This window comes from Leptonychotes weddellii, chromosome 11, assembly GCF_054177405.1.
Source record: "Leptonychotes weddellii isolate Sample4059 chromosome 11, ASM5417740v2, whole genome shotgun sequence".
NCBI classification, from domain to species: domain Eukaryota; kingdom Metazoa; phylum Chordata; class Mammalia; order Carnivora; family Phocidae; genus Leptonychotes; species Leptonychotes weddellii.
In genome coordinates, this window is record NC_138379.1 from 10,039,048 (window position 1) to 10,060,199 (window position 21,152).

Genomic DNA, 21,152 nt, shown 5'->3' on the forward strand with positions numbered 1-21,152 from the left:
GCCCTCCTCCCGCGGCGGGCCTGGCGGGGCGGGGACGCTGCGCGGCCGCGGCTGATGCGCTAGCCGTGTGGGGCGCTCCGGGCTGCGACGGCGGCTCTCGTAGGCGGTTCCGGTCCTGTATCTCGGGGCGGCGGCGGCTCATGGCGGCGACGGAGCTGAGAGGGGTGGTGGGGCCGGGCCCGGCGGCCATCGCAGCTCCGGGCGGCGGCGGCACCGGTCCCCCAGTGGTGGGAGGCGGCGGCGGCCGCGGAGACTCGGGGCCAGGCTCCGGGGCCGCGCTTGGCACGGTGGCCGCGGCGGCGGCGGGCGGCCCGGGCCCCGGCGCTGGGGGAGTGGCGGCTGCGGGCCCGGCCCCTGCGCCGCCGGCGGGGGGCTCCGGCGGCTCGGGCGCCGGGGGTTCGGGCTCGGCTCGAGAGGGCTGGCTCTTCAAATGGACCAATTATATCAAAGGCTACCAGCGGCGGTGGTTCGTGCTGAGCAACGGGCTCCTGAGCTACTACAGGTAACTGCTTCCGGGGCGCCGTCCCCCACCGCAGCCCACAGTCCCCGCGCCGTCACCCTCTCGAGCCAGCACCGCAGCCAAGGTCGCCCCAGGCCCCTTTTCGTCACCTGCGCGCATTGACAGCCCGCGATGCGAGCCCACCATCACAAAAGTGAACGCCCCGGGTCTAACCCCTCCACCTGGGTTACCCGCCCTTGGTGCAATACCTTCCCCTCCGTTCCTGGCCTTTCCAATTGTTTGGAGAGCATCTACTCTTCCATTGTGTTTCCACCAGCACAGAGGTGCAATGATGAATTCTGCAAGGAAGGCGCTGTTGTAGGTGCTAAGGGGCACATGTAGAAGAGCAAAATCCAGGCATGGCTCTCAAGGAACTTACTGTGAAAGTCCCAAGTCTTAGCTGTCTGTCCTCAGTCTCCAGAATTCAAGGTTATTAGCAGCCCTTGATGTACCCGCCGTTGTTCTCTCCATGTTCAGGCACAAGGACACGAGGCACAGGGTGGCCTCCGTATCTACCCCCTGTCTTCCTTATCTCTCCCAGACTTGGCATATGCTTTCACCTTCTGGACAGCCCAGAATGGAGATGTGCACTCCAGTGCTGCTTTTATGTGTGCTGATCCCACCTCCCCCCATGGGAATGATTTAAGTGGTCTATCCAGTATTTCTGGGGTCTCTTTGCTTGGTTAGGTTTAAGTTTTATTAAAAGAAGAATCCATGTCTTTGGTATGATTACTTCTTGTTTGTTCTGGAGCGTTTATATATTTATGGTGACTGACAGTCTTGCCATAACTGTAGCATGCTTTTGGCTACTCGAGTTACTAGAGATAATGATACTGGATTTGGGGACAGGACATAAACATTTCCTGAGGGCTGGACAGTTTGGATAGTTTCATTGACTCCCAACAATAACCCTGGGAGTTAGGAGATATTCCTGTCTTACTGATGAGGAAACTGAGACCTAGCTGGGCAACTTTTCCAAGGTCTTAAAGAGTCAGGATTTGAAATTAGTTCTCTCCACACCAACATAACCTAAAACCCAGGGTAGTGTTACATGAATCAATCAGCCAATAGAGATTATTGCTTGCCGATAGCAAGTTTATAGATCACAGTTACTATGTGTACTTTATACAAAATGTGTAAGTCTCCTTTACGGGAGAATTTTCTTAATAAAATGGCATTTCTACTTGAAGTCTTTTTATAAAGGCCATCCTATTTGAGACCCCAAACGCTGTTAAGAACAGCTCACTCTATTTCTCTTCCTTTGCAGGTAGTCATTCTGCCACCAGGAGAGTTAGGGTGAATGAATCTCTTCCATCAACTCCATTGTATCAGCTCTTAGAGAATTTTGAGGGGAAGTTGAAGGTGGGAGTTGGAGGTTGTCGAAGTAAGAACACATTCTTATCGAGTCTCTTAAGAAAGTGCCTTAGCACATCCTCACTGCTTAAGCCACATTGTGAACAGTTGTATCATTGGCATTATTATATTCAGAATTGATTTTAATTTTAACCCTTTCTAAGTACTCATCCAGGACGATCAGTTTAAGGTTAGATCACAAATCTTAACATTTTAGTATGTTCCAAAATTTTTCCCCTACTCAAGTCCTATTTTCCTGTTACACCGACCATCATTCTAATGTTCAATTGACTCGTATCCTAACTTGGCTTGTAAGTCACTATTAATATTGATTGCTCATCTTCAGAAGTTGTGTGTCAGCTGAGGGCCTTCCTGTGTGGCCATTTTTCCTCATCCAAGTTCTTACCAGATTCACTTTCCAGGCCAGTTGATTCTTTAATCAGTACCAGTCTTAATCAGTATTGATCTTGGCTGGACATTAAGAAGTTACATGTTGCTGTCTCTTCAGGTGTTTGTAACCACTTTTAACTTCTCTCTCACAAGAGCTAATGGTACCTGTCTGACTACAGATCAGACTCCTTCCAAAGCATACCAAACCACATACTGGGAAATGTGCATAGGCCTGTCTTTGCCAGCTAAGATGGTCCCACCCATAAACCAACCAAGCAACAGGAACCAGGGTTATCAAATCTGCAGTACCTTCAAAATCACTTTGAAGTACTTCCTACTGACTACATTGGTAGTTTATTCTTCTTAACAGGGTTCTTCGGGTCCCCATGTCCCTCGAGTTATTTAGCTGAATTGTCATTCCTCCCACTTTTCATGCCTCCATAACCTGTCATCTCCTCTATATGCCTTTTACAAAATGCTATTTTCTTTTTAACTGAGAGCATATATTTCTTTGACCCATCCTGTGATGAACCGTCCTAACGGGCTTTGGCGGGCCACTTCCCTCTTTTTACCCATCCTGTTCTTCCTTACATACACAGTTACATGGATGTCCCATTACTTAAAACCATATGTAGACCCTCAGCTTTCCCAGACAAATAGCATTAGTTTTCCTGACTAGCTTCCAGAGATTGAGTTACTGTTTTGGCTGGCCTTTTCAGGGAACTTTCTAGACAGAAAGTACCACCTAATTGTTACCGTAGTGCTGGAAGAACTTATCTTGCACTCTGAACTGCACTAATCATTTATAAACATAGGTGTATCTGCCTGAACCCAAGAGCTCCTGAGTCAAGCCTGCCTTACTCTTTGGGTTCCTTGGTATTTCTAAAACTGCTACGAACTTTATATGATTTGAGAAACTCCTTTAGTTCATGAAGATGACCCAGGCAGAAGAGATTCCTAGGAAGTGGCAGGTGAAAAGTACCAACAGATTGTGAGGAATGTGGTACAAAGTCCAAGTAGCACCTTTGGAGTAGAAAGCAAGGGTGAGCTGGCCTGTCAGCTGTGGGTCTGAAATTCAGCCTGCATTATTCATAATGTAACTGAAGCTTAGGGGCGGGGGGAGGGGAGGTAAGAATAGAAAAAACAGGGATTCACATTACAGTGTGGCAGGTGCAGGGGATAGAAAATGGCCCAGGCCATTGAGACCTCCTTGGCCATCCCATACTACTCATTTGTGCATTTGAGGAGGAAAAACCAGTTTCATGTGACACGCTGAACAATAGCAAATCTGTCTTCCTAAGCACAGTAAACAGACTTTCTCAAACATACCAAGTCTTAGTTTCTGGAGATGGGGTGTGTGTCGTTTCCAGCACACAGGAATTCTGGATGTGCCAGGTGTATGGGGCTGCTTGACTCCAGTGAAAGGGAAATGGCTCCGCTCTGCACTGTGGCAGTTGGCAAAGGACTTCGACCTCTTTATGTTCCAAGTTGGTCAGGGAAAACTGTGGTCTCAACATGCAGGTCTCTGGGCATAACCCAACGGGCGGTGGGGAAATTAGCTCAGTTTGCAAGGTATACACAATTGTGCTAGCAGCTTGGTATTTTCTGTGAAGGAGCTTGTTGTCACCAGGTAGTGATGTAAAGTTCAAAAGTTAGTCTATTAATAGAACTGTCAGTAGAGATGGGGAAAATTTTTACACCCAATCCTCTGAGAACAGATTTGCTGAATCTTTCCTAGCTATTAATAGGATGGCTTAGGAGTTCCTACCAATAGAAGTCAGTGGATCCTTGGAAAGAGCATATTCCCAAAAGATTATATACTTGGTGATTCTTTTATGATTATTCTTTCTTTACTCCCACAGAAAGCTAGTTATTCCTCTTTCATATCATTTGAGCTGTAGTCAATATTTAATACCCTAAGCATCTCAGTGTGCCTTACACTGATGCAATATAATTCTAAGCGTGGTATGACAATTCTCATTTGGGCTGAGTTGAGGTTAGGGAGGGGGGTTGTTTAGTATATGTGAAATGGAGCTATTCTTTCTCTGAGGGAGTGAGAGTGTTAAAAGAAATTTTGTTGTGTGAGTTTATAAGTCACTATTTTATTTTTTTTAAGATTTTGCTTATTCATTTGAGAGAGAGAGAGCACAAGCAGGGGGAGAGGGAGAGGGAGAAACAGACTCCCTGATGAGCTGGGAACCCGACATGGTACTTGATCCCAGGAACTGGAGATCATGACCTGAGCTGAAGGCAGATGCTTAACCATCTGAGCCACCCAGGCGCCCCATAAATCACTATTTTAAAATTATAACTTGCTAACTAAGAAGTAATTCCTGACTACAAAAGGGTAATGAGGGAACTTTTTTTGGTGTGATGGACATGTTCTACATTTTGATTGTGGAGGTGGTTACACGATTGTATACATTTGTCAAAACTCACTGCATTATACACTTAAAATTGCTGAATTAACATTGTATGTTGTTATACTTCCATGAAGGCTGTTTCTAAAACAGCAGAGCAATACAGTCTGACTCAGTAATACCACTTAATGGCTGTGAAAGGAAATCCCTACTGATTGTTTCTGGAATCTTAGGGAACTGTGTAAGGGAAATAGTAGAACTTGCTGTTTCCTAAGGCTGCCACATGTTCAAAAAGCTTAGAGCTATGAGAAGACAAGGAAGGCGGTGAAGGATAAACCACCCATCCACTTTCTACTTAGCTGGTCTTTGTCTCATAATTGCAGGTCAAAGGCAGAGATGAGACACACTTGCCGTGGTACCATCAACCTCGCCACGGCCAACATCACCGTGGAGGACTCCTGCAACTTCATCATCTCCAACGGCGGCGCTCAGACCTACCATCTGAAGGCGAGCTCAGAAGTGGAGCGGCAGCGCTGGGTGACGGCCCTGGAGCTGGCCAAGGCGAAGGCTGTGAAGATGCTGGCAGAATCGGGTAGGGAGCAGAGAACACCACGTCTGGGGAGCTTCCTGTTTGCCCCTCCTAGGCACATACCTTATTTTGTACCTCACTGTCCGTTAATTATCACCCATCTGACTGACTCAGGCATCTCCTCCTCATGCGGTATTTCTCCCGGAATGGTGGTTTTCATCTGGGCGCAGTTCTGCCCTGCGGGGGTCATCAGGCAGTGTCTGGAGATGTGTCTGTGGTCCTAGCTGAGGGATGCTGGTACTATGGGCATCCAGTGAGGAGAGGCCGGGGAGGCTGCACAGGACAGCCCTCACAAAGAGGAGTTAACTGGGCCCAAATGTCAGTAGTACCGAGGCGGAGAAACTCTGTCCTAGAAACATAACGGTTGTTGTTTTGGCTTTTAATGCCGTTTGACTACCTTAAAATTTGGGGAAAGAAATATTTTATTGCTAGGTCTGTCTTAAGATTATTACAACTCACGGTTAGATTCTATCTTTATTTGTTTTCTTTTTCTCCTGGCATTTTCTTACTTAAGTATCTTCTGAGTTGAAACAGTCTTTATAGATTGCAAGACACATTATATGGGATACTTCCTATGGAAAATCTTCAGTTTGCTACCTTAGTTTCACTAAAAAGAGTGGTCTACACATGTTTCGATTTTTCTTCAAGGAAAATGGTGGATTTCCCCTGACCCCCCCCTTGTTGATAGTTTAATCACACTGAGCTTGTCCACTCAGAACTGACCAAGATGGTCACCTGCTGGCTTTTGTTCATCTCTTTTGTTTTTTTATCCCCTGTCATTTCCCACACTGTATTATATCTATTAAACAGTGAAAGGAAATTTACCGCTTTGTAAGTTTTTTCGTAACAGGTTATATTTTGACTTCAGTCCTGCCTCTCAGGCTAGCAGATAGGGGAGGTCTTTCCTTATTTCTTTTGTTTTGATTTTAGTGCTGATGTTAGCTCCCCCAAAGGAAGTGACACTGCTAGAAAAGCATTTTGCAGTTGCAGAGTGTTGGGTACAGAACTGATAGCGAGAGGTACAGCGTGGCTCTATTTGACCTACTGTTGGAGGGTCATTTCAGTGCAGGGGTGGCTTTAGTGTCAGATGAGTTCATCACAAACTTCCTGAGCTCTCCTTTGGAAAAGGTAAATTAATGAGTCTTTTGGTGATGTGGATATTGCTTACAAAGAACCAGAGTGCAATTCTCAACCCATTTCATACAGGGCTCACCCATCACCCAGTGGATAATGGTGGATTTATAGTAATGATCAGCTTGGACTGGATTGGAACCCTCAAACTGGAGTTACAAGGCTCAACAATTCATTCCCAATCCCAGGAGCTATTTAGCTTCTCCATCCTATCTTCCAGGGATCATTGATTCTCAAACTTCAGTGTGCATCAGAATGGTCTGGGCAGCTTATTCAAAATTCAGGTTCCTGGGCCTTGCCTCACACCAGCCAAATCAATTTCTGGGGTGGGGCCAGAGTGTTGGCGCCTTTAAGAAGAAGCCTAGGGGTGGGGGGGGTGGGGGGTGGGAATTGAATGTAGGTGGACAAAAGGTACAGACTTTTAGTTATAAGATAAATAAATACTGGGGATGTGACATACATCCCCATGATGACTATAGTTTTTTGTTTTTTTAAGATTTTATTTCTTTATTTAACAGAGAGAGAGAGAGAGAGTGAGCATAAGCAGGGGGAGCGGCAGGAAGAGGGAGAAGCAGACTCCCTACGGAGCAGGGAGCTTGATGTGGGGCTCGATCCCAGGACCCAGGGACCATAACCTGAGCAAAAGGCAGATACTTAACTGAGTGAGCCACCCAGGCGCCCCTAAATGATGACTATAGTTAACACTATATGGTATATTTGATAATTGCTAAGAGAGTACATCCTAGAAGTTCTCATCACTAGGAAAACTTTTTTCCCCTTTTTTGTGTGTCTATATGAGATGATGGATGCTAACTAAATTTACTGTGATAATCATTTGTCAATATATGTAAGTCAAATCATTATGCTTATACAGTGCTATATGTTATATATATATGCTATATGTCAGTGACGACTCAATAAAACTGGAAGAAAAAAGAAAAGCATGGGCAAAATAAATGCTCATTGGCGTGTGCCCCAGCAGGAGAAAAAGGAAGAACCACTCAGGTGTTTGTGGTACAGGTGGGCCGTGGACCACATCAGAGCCCAGTTGTCTGGTAATGGCAAGCCCTCAGTTGGTCCAAAAGCACAGCTGGTTTCGTTGCGGGCAGAGTTGGTGGGGTTCCGACTCTCAGCTCTGGAGTCACGTAACTGGAGTCCTGTAACTCACCTTTTGGCTCCTACAGATGAGTCAGGAGACGAAGAGTCTGTCTCACAAACCGACAAGACGGAGCTGCAGAACACCCTGCGGACGCTGTCCAGCAAAGTGGAGGACCTGAGCACGTGCAACGACCTGATAGCCAAGCACGGCACAGCGCTGCAGCGCTCCCTCAGCGAGCTGGAGGCCCTGCGGCTGCCCGCCGAGAGCAACGAGAAGATCAAGCAGGTCAATGAACGGGCCACGCTCTTTAGGATAACATCCAATGCCATGATCAATGTGAGTGCAGCCAGCAGCCTCTGTTGCCTCTTCATTCCCTCCCTCTTCAGAGTGCAGTTCTCCCCACGTGCTGTGCCGGGGCAAATTGTAATTGATAAAGCAGGGAACGGTAGGTCCTGCTTCACTGCTCAGGGGATTTGAGTTACCTTATTCGTTGCATGAAAGAGAACAGACCGCGCAGATGCAATGACTTTCATGCTCTGCTCACGCAGTGCTCTCCAACCTGGGACTTCGTTAGGAGGCCAGAGGCCCAGCCTTGCTTCTGCAGCCGGCAGGACATCCGATGGTGATGTTAGTTGAGTCCCTTAACCTCTCTGGGTTGCGGTTTTGTTAATTTGTTTTTATCTAACTTGATCTGTTGGATCGGAGTGGTCTCCGTGGGTCCCTTCCACTGTCGTGTGTGAGCTTCAAGTTGGGAGTCTTACCATACTTTGCTAGTGCGCTCTGGCCTACGGTGTGGTAAGTGGGGGCCGGCCAGGTACTAGTGAGAACTTTATAGTACTAGTTAGTCCCATCTGTAGTCCTTGATTCCGGGGCTAATTCTGGGTGATAAGACAAAAGTACTCAAATTTGGATACTTTGCTTTAAAAATAGAAGGGATCAATGCTTCTGTTTTATTATGACTCCAGCCTCGGGTGGCTGTGTGGAATACTTCAGCTGCTTGGGTGCAGGGCTCTAGGTAAACTCAGAGCATGGAGGGCGTTGGGATGTATTTCAGATACTGGGTGACAGGTGTGAAATGAATACATGGTTTAAACGGCACTGTTGCTCCTCTGTCGGTGACTGATTCTCACCTGGTGCGTTGTTTCAGTTCACTTGCACAGAAGAACACCAGAGGATGTGTCCTAAGGCAAGTGAAAAGAGTATTCTGAGAAAGGGCTTATGCTGGTTTTGCCCCTGTCCAATTAAATGGGATGAAATTACCTCACTAGGGCCAGATTTTCCCTTGTTCAGGGAGTGATACTAAGACATTTGCTTAGAACTAGTTTAGTTCACATGGCTTCTAGAGATCAAAGGTCTTTTCTCGTGCCCAGAGGAAATTTTAGTTTTTCTCACTTAAAACCCCTTTGTTACTCCATAGAAAGTTGTGATAACCTTGATTTTCATATCATTTTCTGAAATGCTGAACATTTTCTTCAGTGCTCTGATTCACACACCATGTAGAAGAGGCTGATTATTTTTGTCCACTTAAGGACTGCAGGAAGATCAGCTGTCTCCCAAGCCCATTCTGCCCATCAGCACGAATGCTTGTGGTTCTAATGTCTAATCGTATGCTCTTGTTCCAAACTGTCCCACTTCTTAGTGACTGTGTGCCTGTTTTTCAGGTCCTCTTATGATCAGGAAAACCTCATAAATCATACAGGTCAATTCACCAATAAATATACTTCTTAAATGGAACAGGACACAACAGTCTTCTGACAGTGAATGTGGCCTTTTATCGCTGCTCCATGGCAGGTTTTTTTCTCCTCTGATGTGAAAAATTAAATTAAACACCTCTTGGTTAAAAAATTTTCTCATAAAACTGAAACTTAGTTTGGATTTTTCTTTTGAAAGAAATGCCCATCTTTGTTCGTTGGGGCAGTTCTTCTTCCCCAAGTTGTAAATGTTCAGAGTTTGTGTCAAAGGGAATGATCCTTTGGCAGTCAGAGGTAAGTTCTGTTTTTTCATTCTGTTCTCCCCAGTGTACTGCCTATGCCCCCTTCATAGCTGGTTGTTGCTTGAAATGGGTTTTTTTATCCTTGCATTTTTTCCTTGGTATCTTTTAGGTGATAGTGGCAAGGCCTTAAAATTAACATGCTGACTTTACATCTCAAAACAGGCAAAGTTTTATCAAAGGAAGAATACATTTCACTCAATTTCTTGATTGCTTAGGACATAGCTCTTCTTTCTACCAAAGTGAATTGAACCTGGGAAATACATTTGATACTGTTAGTGTATCCATTTGCTTATTCAGGAAACATCTGTTGAGCACCATCTGTGTTCTAGGCACTGTGCTAGGGGATATAAAACAAATGTGGGTATGGTCCCTGCCCTCAGGGAGATTATTCTCTAGTGAGGGGACAGAGAAGTAAACGGATCATTATAGAGTGTGCTAGGTGTCATGATAGAAAGGAACACAGGGTGCTATGGTATATATAGGATATTGGAAGTGTTTAGCTCATACCAGGAAGATTAGAGAAGGTGACTCCTCAACTAAGTTCTGAAAGACCAGAGAGACTCTTCCTATGAAAAAAGGCAATATTGACAGCTTGGGGGCCTGAAGTCCAACTGCCTTAGCTATCTACATAACCTGCTTCCTCTGTGAACTCAATTCCTTTTCTGTAAATGGTGATGAAACTAGTAGCTGCTGAAAGGATTGTTGAAAGGCTTCTATTAGATAATTAATGTAAAGGGTTCACCAAAGTGCCTGACATATAATTGCCTTTCACTAAACTTTAGTTATGACCAGTATTCTTAAAAGAAGTGAGGGAGAGGAACTGATCTAGGTACAGCTGTGGCTCATGGGGATCCCTTCCCTCTCTCTCAAAGTCTGGAAACTACTAATTGACTGTTAGAACAAGGAAGTAGCTAGAGATAAGGCTGGCCAGGGATTAAGTGTGGGGGAGGGGATGGGGTGCAGATCCTACTAAATGGGCTTGGTAGAGTGGATTAGAAGAGGATAAGACCTATTTTGATGCAGGCTTAACTATGATAGCTAACACCTTATTGAATGCTTACCGTGAGCCTCAGATTTCTAAATGCTTTATATGTAAAGCGACAACTCTTTGAGATAGTTGCTGTGGTTGTTCTTTGTTTGCATATGAGGCACAGATAGGTTAAATGACTTGCCCCAAATTCCATAGCTAGATAGTGGGATGGAGCTGCGATTAGAGCCCCAACAATGGAAGCCTCTGAGTATGGAGGATGGAAAGATGTGTACACAGATCCCAGAAATATTAAAGAAGATTCAGTAGGACTTGATAATCAGAAGTGGGGAGGGAAGAAAAATTAAGAATCAAAGGTGCCTCCTAGTTTCCTGGCTTGGGCAGGGGGAAGGGCCCTGGTACTGTTCTTGGCGTGGAGAAGCAGAGTCAGAACGGGAATGTGGTGAGTTCACTCTGGGACCCGATGATGTTGAGATTACTTTGGACCATTGGATAGACAATTGGATATCCTGTCTCCATGCGTACAGAGCTGGAATTACTGATTTCATGGGCATTAGCTTATAGGCAAAGGTTGAAACCATGGGAGTAGATACTCTGTTTATCTTTTATTTTCTCCATAACAGGGCATAGACTTTTAAGTTTACATTGCTTCCTGCCTTCATTATTTATTAAGCAACCTTTATCAGGCTCCTACAATGTACAAAGCAACTAAGTTAGGAGCTGGAGATATGTGTATAAATAAGGTATAAATGGTGTCTTCGGGTTGCTCATAATCCACCTGGAGAGACAGAAAATCAGTCACAATACCACTGTGGATGGTATAAAACAGAAGTGTGTGCATAGTGCTATGGAAATGCAGAGGAGAGATTGGCTGCTTATGAAATCATCACAGAAGAAGTAACATTTGCCACAGATCTTAAAGAACAAAGAGGAGGGGAGGAGGCTACAAGGCAGGTGGTGGCCACACCTGAAGGGCCCTTGACGGTCAACCCAATAGGGGAGCCAGTGAAGGGGCTAATATGATCAGGTCTGTGTTTTGTCTGTAGATCCCTTCCTTGATGCCCACATAGGCTTGTAGTTTTTAAGGTCAGTTGTTTCTCTTCGTGACCAAGATAAAAACCAGTTACTTTTCCCCATTTTGATCTAATTCAGGACAGACTCCCTTTTCTCAGCGTCTGAATTCCTCAGCTTTAGGTGACCTGAGTGTGGTCAGGAATGTATTGAAAGCAGTTACCCTCTGCTTATCCTCATCTTTCTTTTAGTCAATAGATTGCTTCTTTGGGTTCAGTTCACATAGTTGCCCCTGGCGATGTTGCCACAAATACCTTGCCTAGGTTTATTGCTCACTTGGCATTTGTTTAGTCCTCATGACCAGGAATATATAAAGGAACCATAACAACCATGTTCAGTTTTTTTTCTGGGATTGACCTTGATTGCATCACGGAGCTGGCTGTCCCTGATACCGTGGTATAAAAAGGAGTCTTTCGCTGTAATTTGCTAAAGTTCCTAGAATATGGTTACTTTAATGGGCTTACAGAGGCCTGAGGGAAGGCTCTGACTAGTTGAGTTGAGCATAACTCCTTCTCCGTCCAGGCCTGCAGAGATTTCCTCATGTTAGCCCAGACCCATAGTAAAAAGTGGCAGAAGTCCCTTCAGTATGAGAGAGACCAGCGTATCCGGCTGGAGGAGACCCTGGAGCAGCTGGCGAAGCAACATAATCACCTGGAGAGGGCCTTCCGGGGGGCCACGGTGCTGCCAGCCAACACTCCGGGCACTGCTGGTTCTGGAAAAGGTAAGTCGCTTGGCTCTTGGGTGGCCTGTTCAGATATGAGCCAGGTGGTTTTCTGCCGTTGATAGCAGACCTGCAGACTCTCCAGGATCAGTGACTCCTGGGCCAGGGAATTGGAGCTGTTTACTTGGCTCTTCTGCTGCTCTCTATCAAGTGTTGCTCTGTTGGTAGTTAGTGTGGTCAAGACCCTGCTGGGCCGGGTTTTGGTCAATTGAGCCAGAGTAAACGAATGGCCTTCTCCTCACAGATCAGTGCTGCTCTGGCAAAGGAGACATGAGTGATGAAGATGATGAGAATGAGTTTTTTGATGCTCCTGAGATCATCACCATGCCTGAGAATTTGGGCCACAAGTAAGTTGTCCTTGACTCCCCCCCGAAATGAACACATCCGACCTTCAGAGTTGAGAAATGTTTCAGTGGGACTATCAAACTTGTCGATGTTAACTCAGATCTGGACTCTTTTCCTTAAATGAATGGAAAACCCTCAACTTTTTTCCATGAACGACCTCCAGAGATGTTTAAATTCATGCATATTCTAATCTAAGTGCCCTTCGGTCACCCGTTACTAAGTTTGTGCGGTGTGCTTTGCATTCCGCTTTGTAGAGACCTGGCGCGGACCAGACTCTGGTTGTTGACCCTTGTTCTGATTCTCACATGTTTCCCACCTGTGTAGACGGACTGGCAGCAACATCAGCGGGGCCAGCAGTGACATCAGCCTGGATGAACAGGTAACACTCATTCGGGAGCCATCGGGTGAGGGATGTGGGCATGATTCCCAAGGATTTGCCTGTAAAGCCCTACAAGAAACAGAAAATACTGATTCTTTTTTAATATGGGGGAAGGGAAGCTTATAAATACCGGGTTTTCTGTTCTTTGTGGGTGATTGAATGGCTTTGTTTTTGCCCTTAGTACAAGCATCAGCTGGAAGAGACCAAGAAGGAAAAGAGAACTAGAATACCATACAAGCCAAACTACAGCCTCAATTTATGGAGCATCATGAAGAACTGCATTGGAAAAGAACTCTCAAAGATCCCCATGCCGGTGAGGCTCTTGCACACCTGGGCTCTGCCAGGAAGGCCTCTCGGGCCGCAGCGGGAAGTGTGCTTGCTGGGACAGCCGCATGCGCTCGAGAGGCAGTTCATGTGTGGCGTGGTCTTTGTTACCCTTATAGTCATAAACTGTCCCTTAAAAAATTAGCTGCTTTAATGTAGTCTGTAGATCTGGTGTGTTTCCGGATCACTTCAGATCAGATGCATTTGTTTAGTGACATTTATGAGCAGATTCCTAAGCGCGACGTGCTGGGGGCATGCACAGATAAACAGAGCGGAGTTTCTGTTTTCAAAAAGCATGTAGTTTAAAAGAGACAGACATGAAAACAGGTAGAAAATTTTAGTCTCCATGGTAGTGTTACGGGAAGTACTAGCCATACACAGGCTTGGGGAGCGCAGAACAAAAACAGTCCGTTCCGTCTGGGAAGATGAGGATCCTCTCCATGGTGAAGTCGGTGTTTGGGCTGACCTCCGTGCCTCCCGCCCTTCCCTCCTCCAGTCTGTCCACACCGTAGCCAGAATGACCTTTTTAAAATTACAGATGTAGTCCTGTCACTCCTTAGCCTAAAATCCTTAACTGGATCCTTTTTGGCTTTGAGGGTAGTCCAGATTCCTTAGTGGGCCTGATTCTTCCTCCCCTGGGCCAGGCTCCACCCACACTGGTGATCCAGTCCTTCAGAGTTACCTTCAGGTTTGCAGAGGCATCTTGGTTTCTCCCCCGTGGGGCATTTGCACAGACTGCTCTTTCTACCCCAACTTTCACCAGCTCCCCACGCACCCATGCTACTTTTCTTTTCCCGTGGCTAATCGCCTTGAGGATTCAGCTTCAGCATTATGTCCGGGAGCAAGCTTTCACCCATGCATCCGGTCAGGGTGAGATGGCTCTCCCTTGTGTTCCAGCAGGTTCCATTGCTCAGTCATTACACAAGCATTTCCTGAGTGCCTGCTCTCTGCCTGGTGTTGCACCAGTGTATCAGTGACGAAACAAATCCCAAATCTGTTTGTCTAAACCCAGGGTCAGCAAACTGTGGGCCTCAAGGCCAAATCTGGCTGCCATCTATGCAGCCTGCAAGCTAAGAATAGTTTTTATGTTTTTAAATATTTCAAAAGAATAAAAAAGAGGATAATATTTCGTGACGTGAAAATTACATAAAATTGAGATGTTAGCGTCCCGTGAGTTTTATTGGACCCCAGTGATGCTGGTTCATGCGTGTACTGTCCGTGGCTGCTTTCGTCCTTCGGCGGCAGTGTCGAGCAGCTGTGACCGAGACCGTATGGCAGTGTCGTGTGCGATAGGGAATATTCAGGCTTTGAGGGCCATATAAATATTTACTGTCTTACCTTTTACAGAAAAAGCTGGCCAACTCCTACCTTAAACAAATATTAGCTTAACTCATTCTCCTGTTAAAGTCCGGAGCTAGGGGATCCAGGGCTGGTACCATACTCCACGCTGTCAGGACCACGCTTCTTTCTACCCTGTTGCTCTCCTACCTGTGGCCTCAGTTCCTAGGTCTGAAGTGGCCGCCCCGGCTGGGACCATCAGGGTCTCATTCCAGTCAGCAGGAAGAAGGAACGAGAAGGCCATGCCCTGCCTGTTAAGAGTGTGTCCTAGAAATTGCATAAACTAGTTTCACTTTAGTCTCTTTGGCCAGAACTTAGTTATATGGCCACAGCTGGCAAGGGGGTCTCCTACTTTCAGTGGGGTGGCCTAGTTAAACACTGGAGGGTTCTATGTCTTGCAGAAGCAGGGAAGAATGGAGAGTGGGGAGTAGCATAGAGAAATACAAAAAGTATTCTCCTCCCCTCTTGGGTCTCAGGAAGCAGCGTGTGGCTTCTGCTTCTCCACGGACAGCGTTCCTTATGGTAGAGACTGTGTCTTCCTGGTCTTCAGATCTTGGATGCTGAGCCAGTGCCTGGCACAGGTACACCAGTTAGCAATTGTTGAAGTAATTAACTGGGTCTTAGAAAACAAAGTGATTTATATGTAAGTGTGTAGGCTTTTTGTCAGAAAAGCGTGGACGCCCAGACAAGAAAAGGCCACGAGTTAGCACCGTGGAGACACACAATATAGTTGGTTTACTGGGGGGTCTGAAAAGAAGCCCCACTTTCCTGGTGCCTTGCAGAAAGTAGCGGGAAGGACATCATTGCAGCCTCAGAAATGCAGTTCCTGCTTAGAAAGAACTTCCGAGGCTAGGTGACCTCTCTCTCTCCTTTACCATTAGTTCCTTGTTGACCTTGACAATAGGGGTGTGCAGTCCTGTGGCTGTTTGCCCGAAGCTCTAGTCCTCACCCTCTGCCTGCACCGTGGGGCGTCACAGGAGAGCTGGGTCCTCTAGGCTGTTTCTCGGGTTCTGTGTCTTGGCGGCCAGCTGCGCTCCACCAGTGCAAGGCACCAGTAGGAGTTGGGGGGGGGGGTTGGAGAAGGGAGGGACCCCGGCCGTGCATTCTCCTGGGCAGTGCTTTAACGGTGGCTGTGTGGCTCTGGTTTCCACTGGACGGGGCCCGTGAGGCTTCAGCTTCTGCTGGGAGCCTCCGGCCTCTGGGCCATGGTTCTGCCGCTGCTTCTCTTTGTTCCTCCAGCTGTTGTGATCTCCATCAGCCGTGTAATGAATTCCCTCCTTCCTTTGTTTCCCTGTTGGGCCTCTGGCTGATAAAATGACCAATACGAAAAGCTTGGTGCCTTAAAGAAACTCTGGTTCCTGGAACAGTGGTTGGGGGCCAGGGCTGCGTGTGTGTGAAGAACAGCGAGGGCTTACGGATGCCTAAGGCTGTGCCCATATGTCTTGTAGCCACCAGCGGAGCGCACTGCTCGTCCGGTGTCCCTCAACATGCATGGAAGCGTTACTTTGTGTTGCCTGAAATTCTGCCAAGGAGATTTTATTGGCGTAGTTTCTAAGTACCTTCTGTAAAAAAGACTCTTGAGGATTTGAGCTCTGTTAGTCCATTACTCCTCAGTGTGCATTTTTTCTTCTGTTTTTCTCTAAGTGTCTCTCAGTGTCAAGAAGATGGTGTTGCAATGTGGTGCCCTGTTTTAGTTGAGGCACTGATTTCTTCAAGATCCTACTTCCCAAAAGAGGAGTGTTCTTTTTTTTTTTAGATTTTAATTTGTAATTTATTTGAGAGAGAGAGAGAGCACAGAGGGGAGAGGGAGAGGGAGAAGCTGACTCCCCACTGAGTGGAGAGCCCAATGCGGGGCTCGATCCCAGGACCCTGAGATTATGACCGGAGCTGAAGGCAGACGCTTAACCGACTGAGCCACCCAGGCGCCCCCCAAAAGGGGAGTGTTCTATTGTTGGTCCAGTGGCTCTGTGTTCACTGGGAAATTTTCACAGAGAAATGCTGGATATATTTCTCAGAGAAAAAGCAGGCTGTAGCCTATTTTTCATTTTTTAAATGTATAAATGCATAGAAATAAACATGAAAATATAATGGTTATCTTTGGGTAATGGCATCTCAGGTAAATTTTTTCCTTTTTAAAGCTTGTTATAGCAGAAATTACAAGACAGTTCACAATTGGGAGGGCAGTAAATATTAGGGTACTATGTGGCTCAGAGATTGGTGGGTAGGAGGTTGGACAAAAATGTGGAAAAAGAGGTGGGACCACAGGAAAGAGAAGTGTTTTTGTTTGTTTTAACTGAAATACTGCTCTAGGCCAGCGCTAGTCAATAGAAAGGGAATTGTTTTCCTCCTTCCTCTGTTCTCTGGGTTCAGAACTCAGGCTAATGATATGCAGGCTTGTTCAGCGAGATTGCTGTATTGTAAAGCTAAAGTAAGCTTTGTGGGCTAGCCTGGGAACCTAACCTGTTTTTTATAGTGATTTTTTAAGTAGTAAAGTCATCTTAAATTCCAGTCAATTTAGAAATTAACTCTTTTTTGGGGGGATGGAGAGATAATGTCTCTTTTGTTCACGTCTCTCTATACCCAGCGGATGGTACAGGATCTGGCAAACATGAGGGCTCACTAAATATTTGTGGAACGCGTAACGGGATAAATGAATGAATGAACATCTGCCCTACAGAAGCACACACACACTTTCTTCATCCTGTGGTTGAGAGCCCTAAGTTGGCTCTGAAACTTGAAAGGCAGAAACACCCGAAGCCCCCAGTGAGCCCCCATCATGAGCACTCCTGTTCAGAACACAACTGTCCAGCCTCAGAGAAGAAACCAGAATCCTGGCCTGATGTAGAACTGAATCAATAATTAGCAATTGAGGGGCGGCTGGGTGGCTCAGTCAGTTAAGTGTCTGCCTTCAGCTCAGGTTATGACACCAGGGTCCTGGAATCAAGACCCATGTCGGGCTCCTTGCTCAGCGGGAGTCTGCTTCTCCCTCTCCCTCTGCCCCTCCCCCCGCTTGAGCTCGCTCTCTCTCACAAAAAAAATAATAAAATCTTAAAAAAAAAAAAATTAGCAATTGTCTTATCCAGGAGTAGAAGCTAACTTTTGTAATGTTTTCTTTTCACCAGTCGGGACAAGCCTGTACTTATAATTTACTACCCTTTCTTTTCTTCCTCAAGAATTTTAAATACCTTACTTCCTCTCTGAGTATACTTGTGCTAAAATACATTTCTTCTTTTATGCATTCTTTCTATACCTATTTGATGATGGTTTCCTATGGATGAGGCATCAATGGCTCTCGGATATGCAGGGATGAACGAAGAGGCATGGTTCCTATCTCAAAGAGCTTACAGTTAGTGAAATAAATGAAAACAGTGATTTATACCGCTCATTGACAAGGGCAGTTGACCAGGGAGAGTGGGTCACTTGTAGGTTAGATCTTAGAGCTGGTCTCCTGAGCAGAGGCCTCTTTTCTTCCCAGTGATCGGCTTTATCATCTTGACATCGTGATATGTCTCTCTACCTGCAGAAACATTCAACTGTCTCTTATAGATGTGTGGGCAAAGTTTTTAAATCTGTTCTTTTCCTGACAGGTGAACTTTAATGAGCCCTTATCCATGCTTCAGCGCCTTACTGAAGATCTGGAATACCATGAGCTGTTAGACCGAGCTGCAAAATGTGAGAACTCTCTAGAACAGCTCTGTTACGTTGCAGCTTTCACCGTGTCCTCCTACTCCACTACTGTCTTCCGTACCAGCAAGCCATTCAACCCACTCCTTGGGGAGACTTTCGAGCTGGACCGATTAGAGGAGAATGGGTACCGCTCCCTCTGTGAGCAGGTAAAGGAGCCTCAGGACTGTGACGCATTTACTTTGAAGAAAGGGATGGTTTTGGTTGATACCTCTGGGTGTTATATTTGCAGAAATTCCAGTCCTGTCATTCCAGACTGCCTTCTTTTCCTTTAGGGCTTCAACACTGGAGGCCCTGGTGTTCACCTACTGTTGTGGGTATAAAAATGTCATGCGTGCATTTTGGGTGTTTTCTCACCAATTCATAGGCAGTATCTTTTCCTTCTCCTTTCCTCCGTCTTAATTTGAACCACTGATTTCTTCAAGGTGAGTCATCATCCTCCTGCTGCTGCACACCATGCCGAGTCCAAAAATGGCTGGACATTGCGTCAGGAAATCAAGATCACCAGCAAATTCCGAGGCAAATACCTCTCCATCATGCCCCTCGGTAAGGCCGCCATCTGTGTAAAAAAGAAAGATTTTCTGGCATGAAAGAAGTGGTCACTGGTTTAATAGTCAGGAGACTAGAAATCTGATTTGGGTACTGAGCCTTAACTCGCCAGCGTTGGGCAGGTCATTTCACTTCTCAGCGATCAAATGAGTGAGGAGGCATGAGATTCTTTAAGGACCCATCCAGTCATAAATGCTTCTTCTTAGTTATATCTAATAAATCTTTAAGTATTATTTTAGAACATAAAATCGAGCGTGCTTAAAACTCTTTCTCTTAACCAGTGTTGTTGCCCCCACTGCTCTAGCAGTCAGCTTAGCTTCACTCCATAAATCACAGTTCCTGTGACTGCAAGGTTAGGTTTCTTGGGCGGTCCCTCCCCTTTTGCTCTCCTTTCTCCCCTCTCTCTTCCACCACTGGAAGGGTGAAGTATCATTTATGAATGGCTCAGCTCCAGGTAAGATGAAACTTTATTTTAAAAGATCTTATTGGAGGGCGCCTGGGTGGCTCAGTCGGTTAAGCGACTGCCTTCGGCTCAGGTCATGATCCTGGAGTCCCGGGATCGAGTCCCGCATTGGGCTCCCTGCTCGGCGGGGAGTCTGCTTCTCCCTCTGACCCTCCCCCCTCTCATGTGCTCTCTCTCATTCTCTCTCTCACAAATAAATAAATAAAATCTTTAAAAAAATAAATAAATAAAATAAAAGATCTTATTGGATTACAAGTTTATTGTGCACCAACATGAAAAAGATCAGGCCTGGGAATAGGGCTCCTAATATGCAGTATTGGAGAGTCTATACTTTAGGGGAAATGAGATTATTCACAAAGTGTAGTAGAGATTCTCAAGGTTCTCTTGAACCAGAGCAACCACATTTGGCCATGTGTGTCCAGAAGAGTGAATGCTGAAAAAGAAACACAGAGCAGACAGAAAGAAACCAAGTAGCTCCCTAGAGACAGAGCCGACAGGGTAACTGCCTAAGCTCCCGGTGGCCTTCCATTTCCCAGTTCTAGTCTGTCATGAGGCGTAGCCTTAGTGCTGGGTTAGAGTCGTCTTCTTCAGTAAACTCCCCTTTCTCTCAGAAATAACAAAATGTAGCAGGTATAGAAATGAGAAAGTTTCTAGAAAAAAAAATTAGCCAGAAAACAAATGCAGGAATGTTTGTGATATATTAAAAGGAGAAAAGAAACGGGAGTGTTAGCTCTAGGGCCTCGTGGTTGATATGCAAAAGACTCTTAGATCAAAGGTGACTGAGGGATTTTGGTCTTGACGTTCACTGAAGACCTTAGAAAAGGTTCAAATTGCTTAACTGTCTTTGATGCTAACAATTTCAGAAGTATTAGGTTAAGAGTAGTAAAGCCTGGGGCGCCTGGGTGGCTCAGTTGGTTACGCGATTGCCTTCGGCTCAGGTCATGATCCTGGAGATCCTGGAGTCCCTGGATCAAGTCCCGCATCGGGCTTCCTGCTTGGTGAGGAGCCTGCTTCTCCCTCTAACCCTCCCCCGTCTCATGTACTCTTTCTCTCTCTCATTCTCGCTCTCTCAAATAAATAAATCTGTAAAAAAAGAAAAAGCGTAGTAAAGCCTGGGGTGTTCTAACCTAATTTGCAGAACTAGGATGTTAATGGTCATATTACAATATGACTTTCACCCATGGAGAAGTTTGAGGCCCCCTGAGGATCTCCAAAGGGATGGATTTAACTCTAAGGAGCCGCCTTTTCTTTTTTTTTTTTTTTAATTTTTAAAATTTATTTATTTGTCAGAGAGAGAGAGAGAACAAGTAGGGGGAGCTTGTTTAAAAGTAGCGATAAATCTCATAAATAGCAATAAAATAGCAGTAAATCTACCAGTGATACATTTTCTCTATGATTTGACTAATATAGAGTTCTAACTATATGAACATGGTATATGTGGTGGATCTAACTTTTTAGAGTTAAAAAATTATCTTTGATAGGATTCCATTCCTATGGTTATTTAAGGATTCAGGTCACCAGGTTGTGTTGTCTTAAGTCCCTCCATCCATTAAATACTGAGCACCTGCCATATACCAGGCAGGAAGTATAAGTGAGCAAAGCAAAGATCCCAGTTTTCATAGGGAGATTGAACAAAGAATTGACATAGTGACAGGAAGCTTAAGTACAGAGCGTGGGATTTCTGGACATTGGCCCTGGGGATGGCTGTATTTAATATTTTGGATCAGTGACTTGGAAGGAGAATCCTTCAGTGAAATTTTTACATTTGCAATGGCACTCGACTCTCCTAGGGTAAATTGTTAAACCAATAGATGTCACTGAAGAACAATATTTGGACAGGGTTGTGAGTGAGTAGGCAAACAGATGGTTTTTGGAA

At 45.7% G+C, this 21,152-nt stretch overlaps 1 protein-coding gene across 1 annotated transcript in view; it reads left to right on the forward strand.

Moving 5' to 3' along the window:
- Positions 1 to 11: 11 nt before the first annotated feature.
- Positions 12 to 21,152, forward strand: part of OSBP (oxysterol binding protein) — a 33,639-nt gene continuing 12,498 nt past the window's right edge. The window contains exons 1-9 of the mRNA XM_081798051.1: positions 12 to 502; positions 4,986 to 5,194; positions 7,507 to 7,757; positions 11,996 to 12,194; positions 12,439 to 12,541; positions 12,864 to 12,918; positions 13,100 to 13,231; positions 18,168 to 18,413; positions 18,690 to 18,810. Coding sequence (XP_081654177.1) covers positions 141 to 502; positions 4,986 to 5,194; positions 7,507 to 7,757; positions 11,996 to 12,194; positions 12,439 to 12,541; positions 12,864 to 12,918; positions 13,100 to 13,231; positions 18,168 to 18,413; positions 18,690 to 18,810 — 1,678 coding nt within the window. The 5' untranslated portion in view covers positions 12 to 140. The remainder of the gene's footprint in view (positions 503 to 4,985; positions 5,195 to 7,506; positions 7,758 to 11,995; positions 12,195 to 12,438; positions 12,542 to 12,863; positions 12,919 to 13,099; positions 13,232 to 18,167; positions 18,414 to 18,689; positions 18,811 to 21,152) is intronic.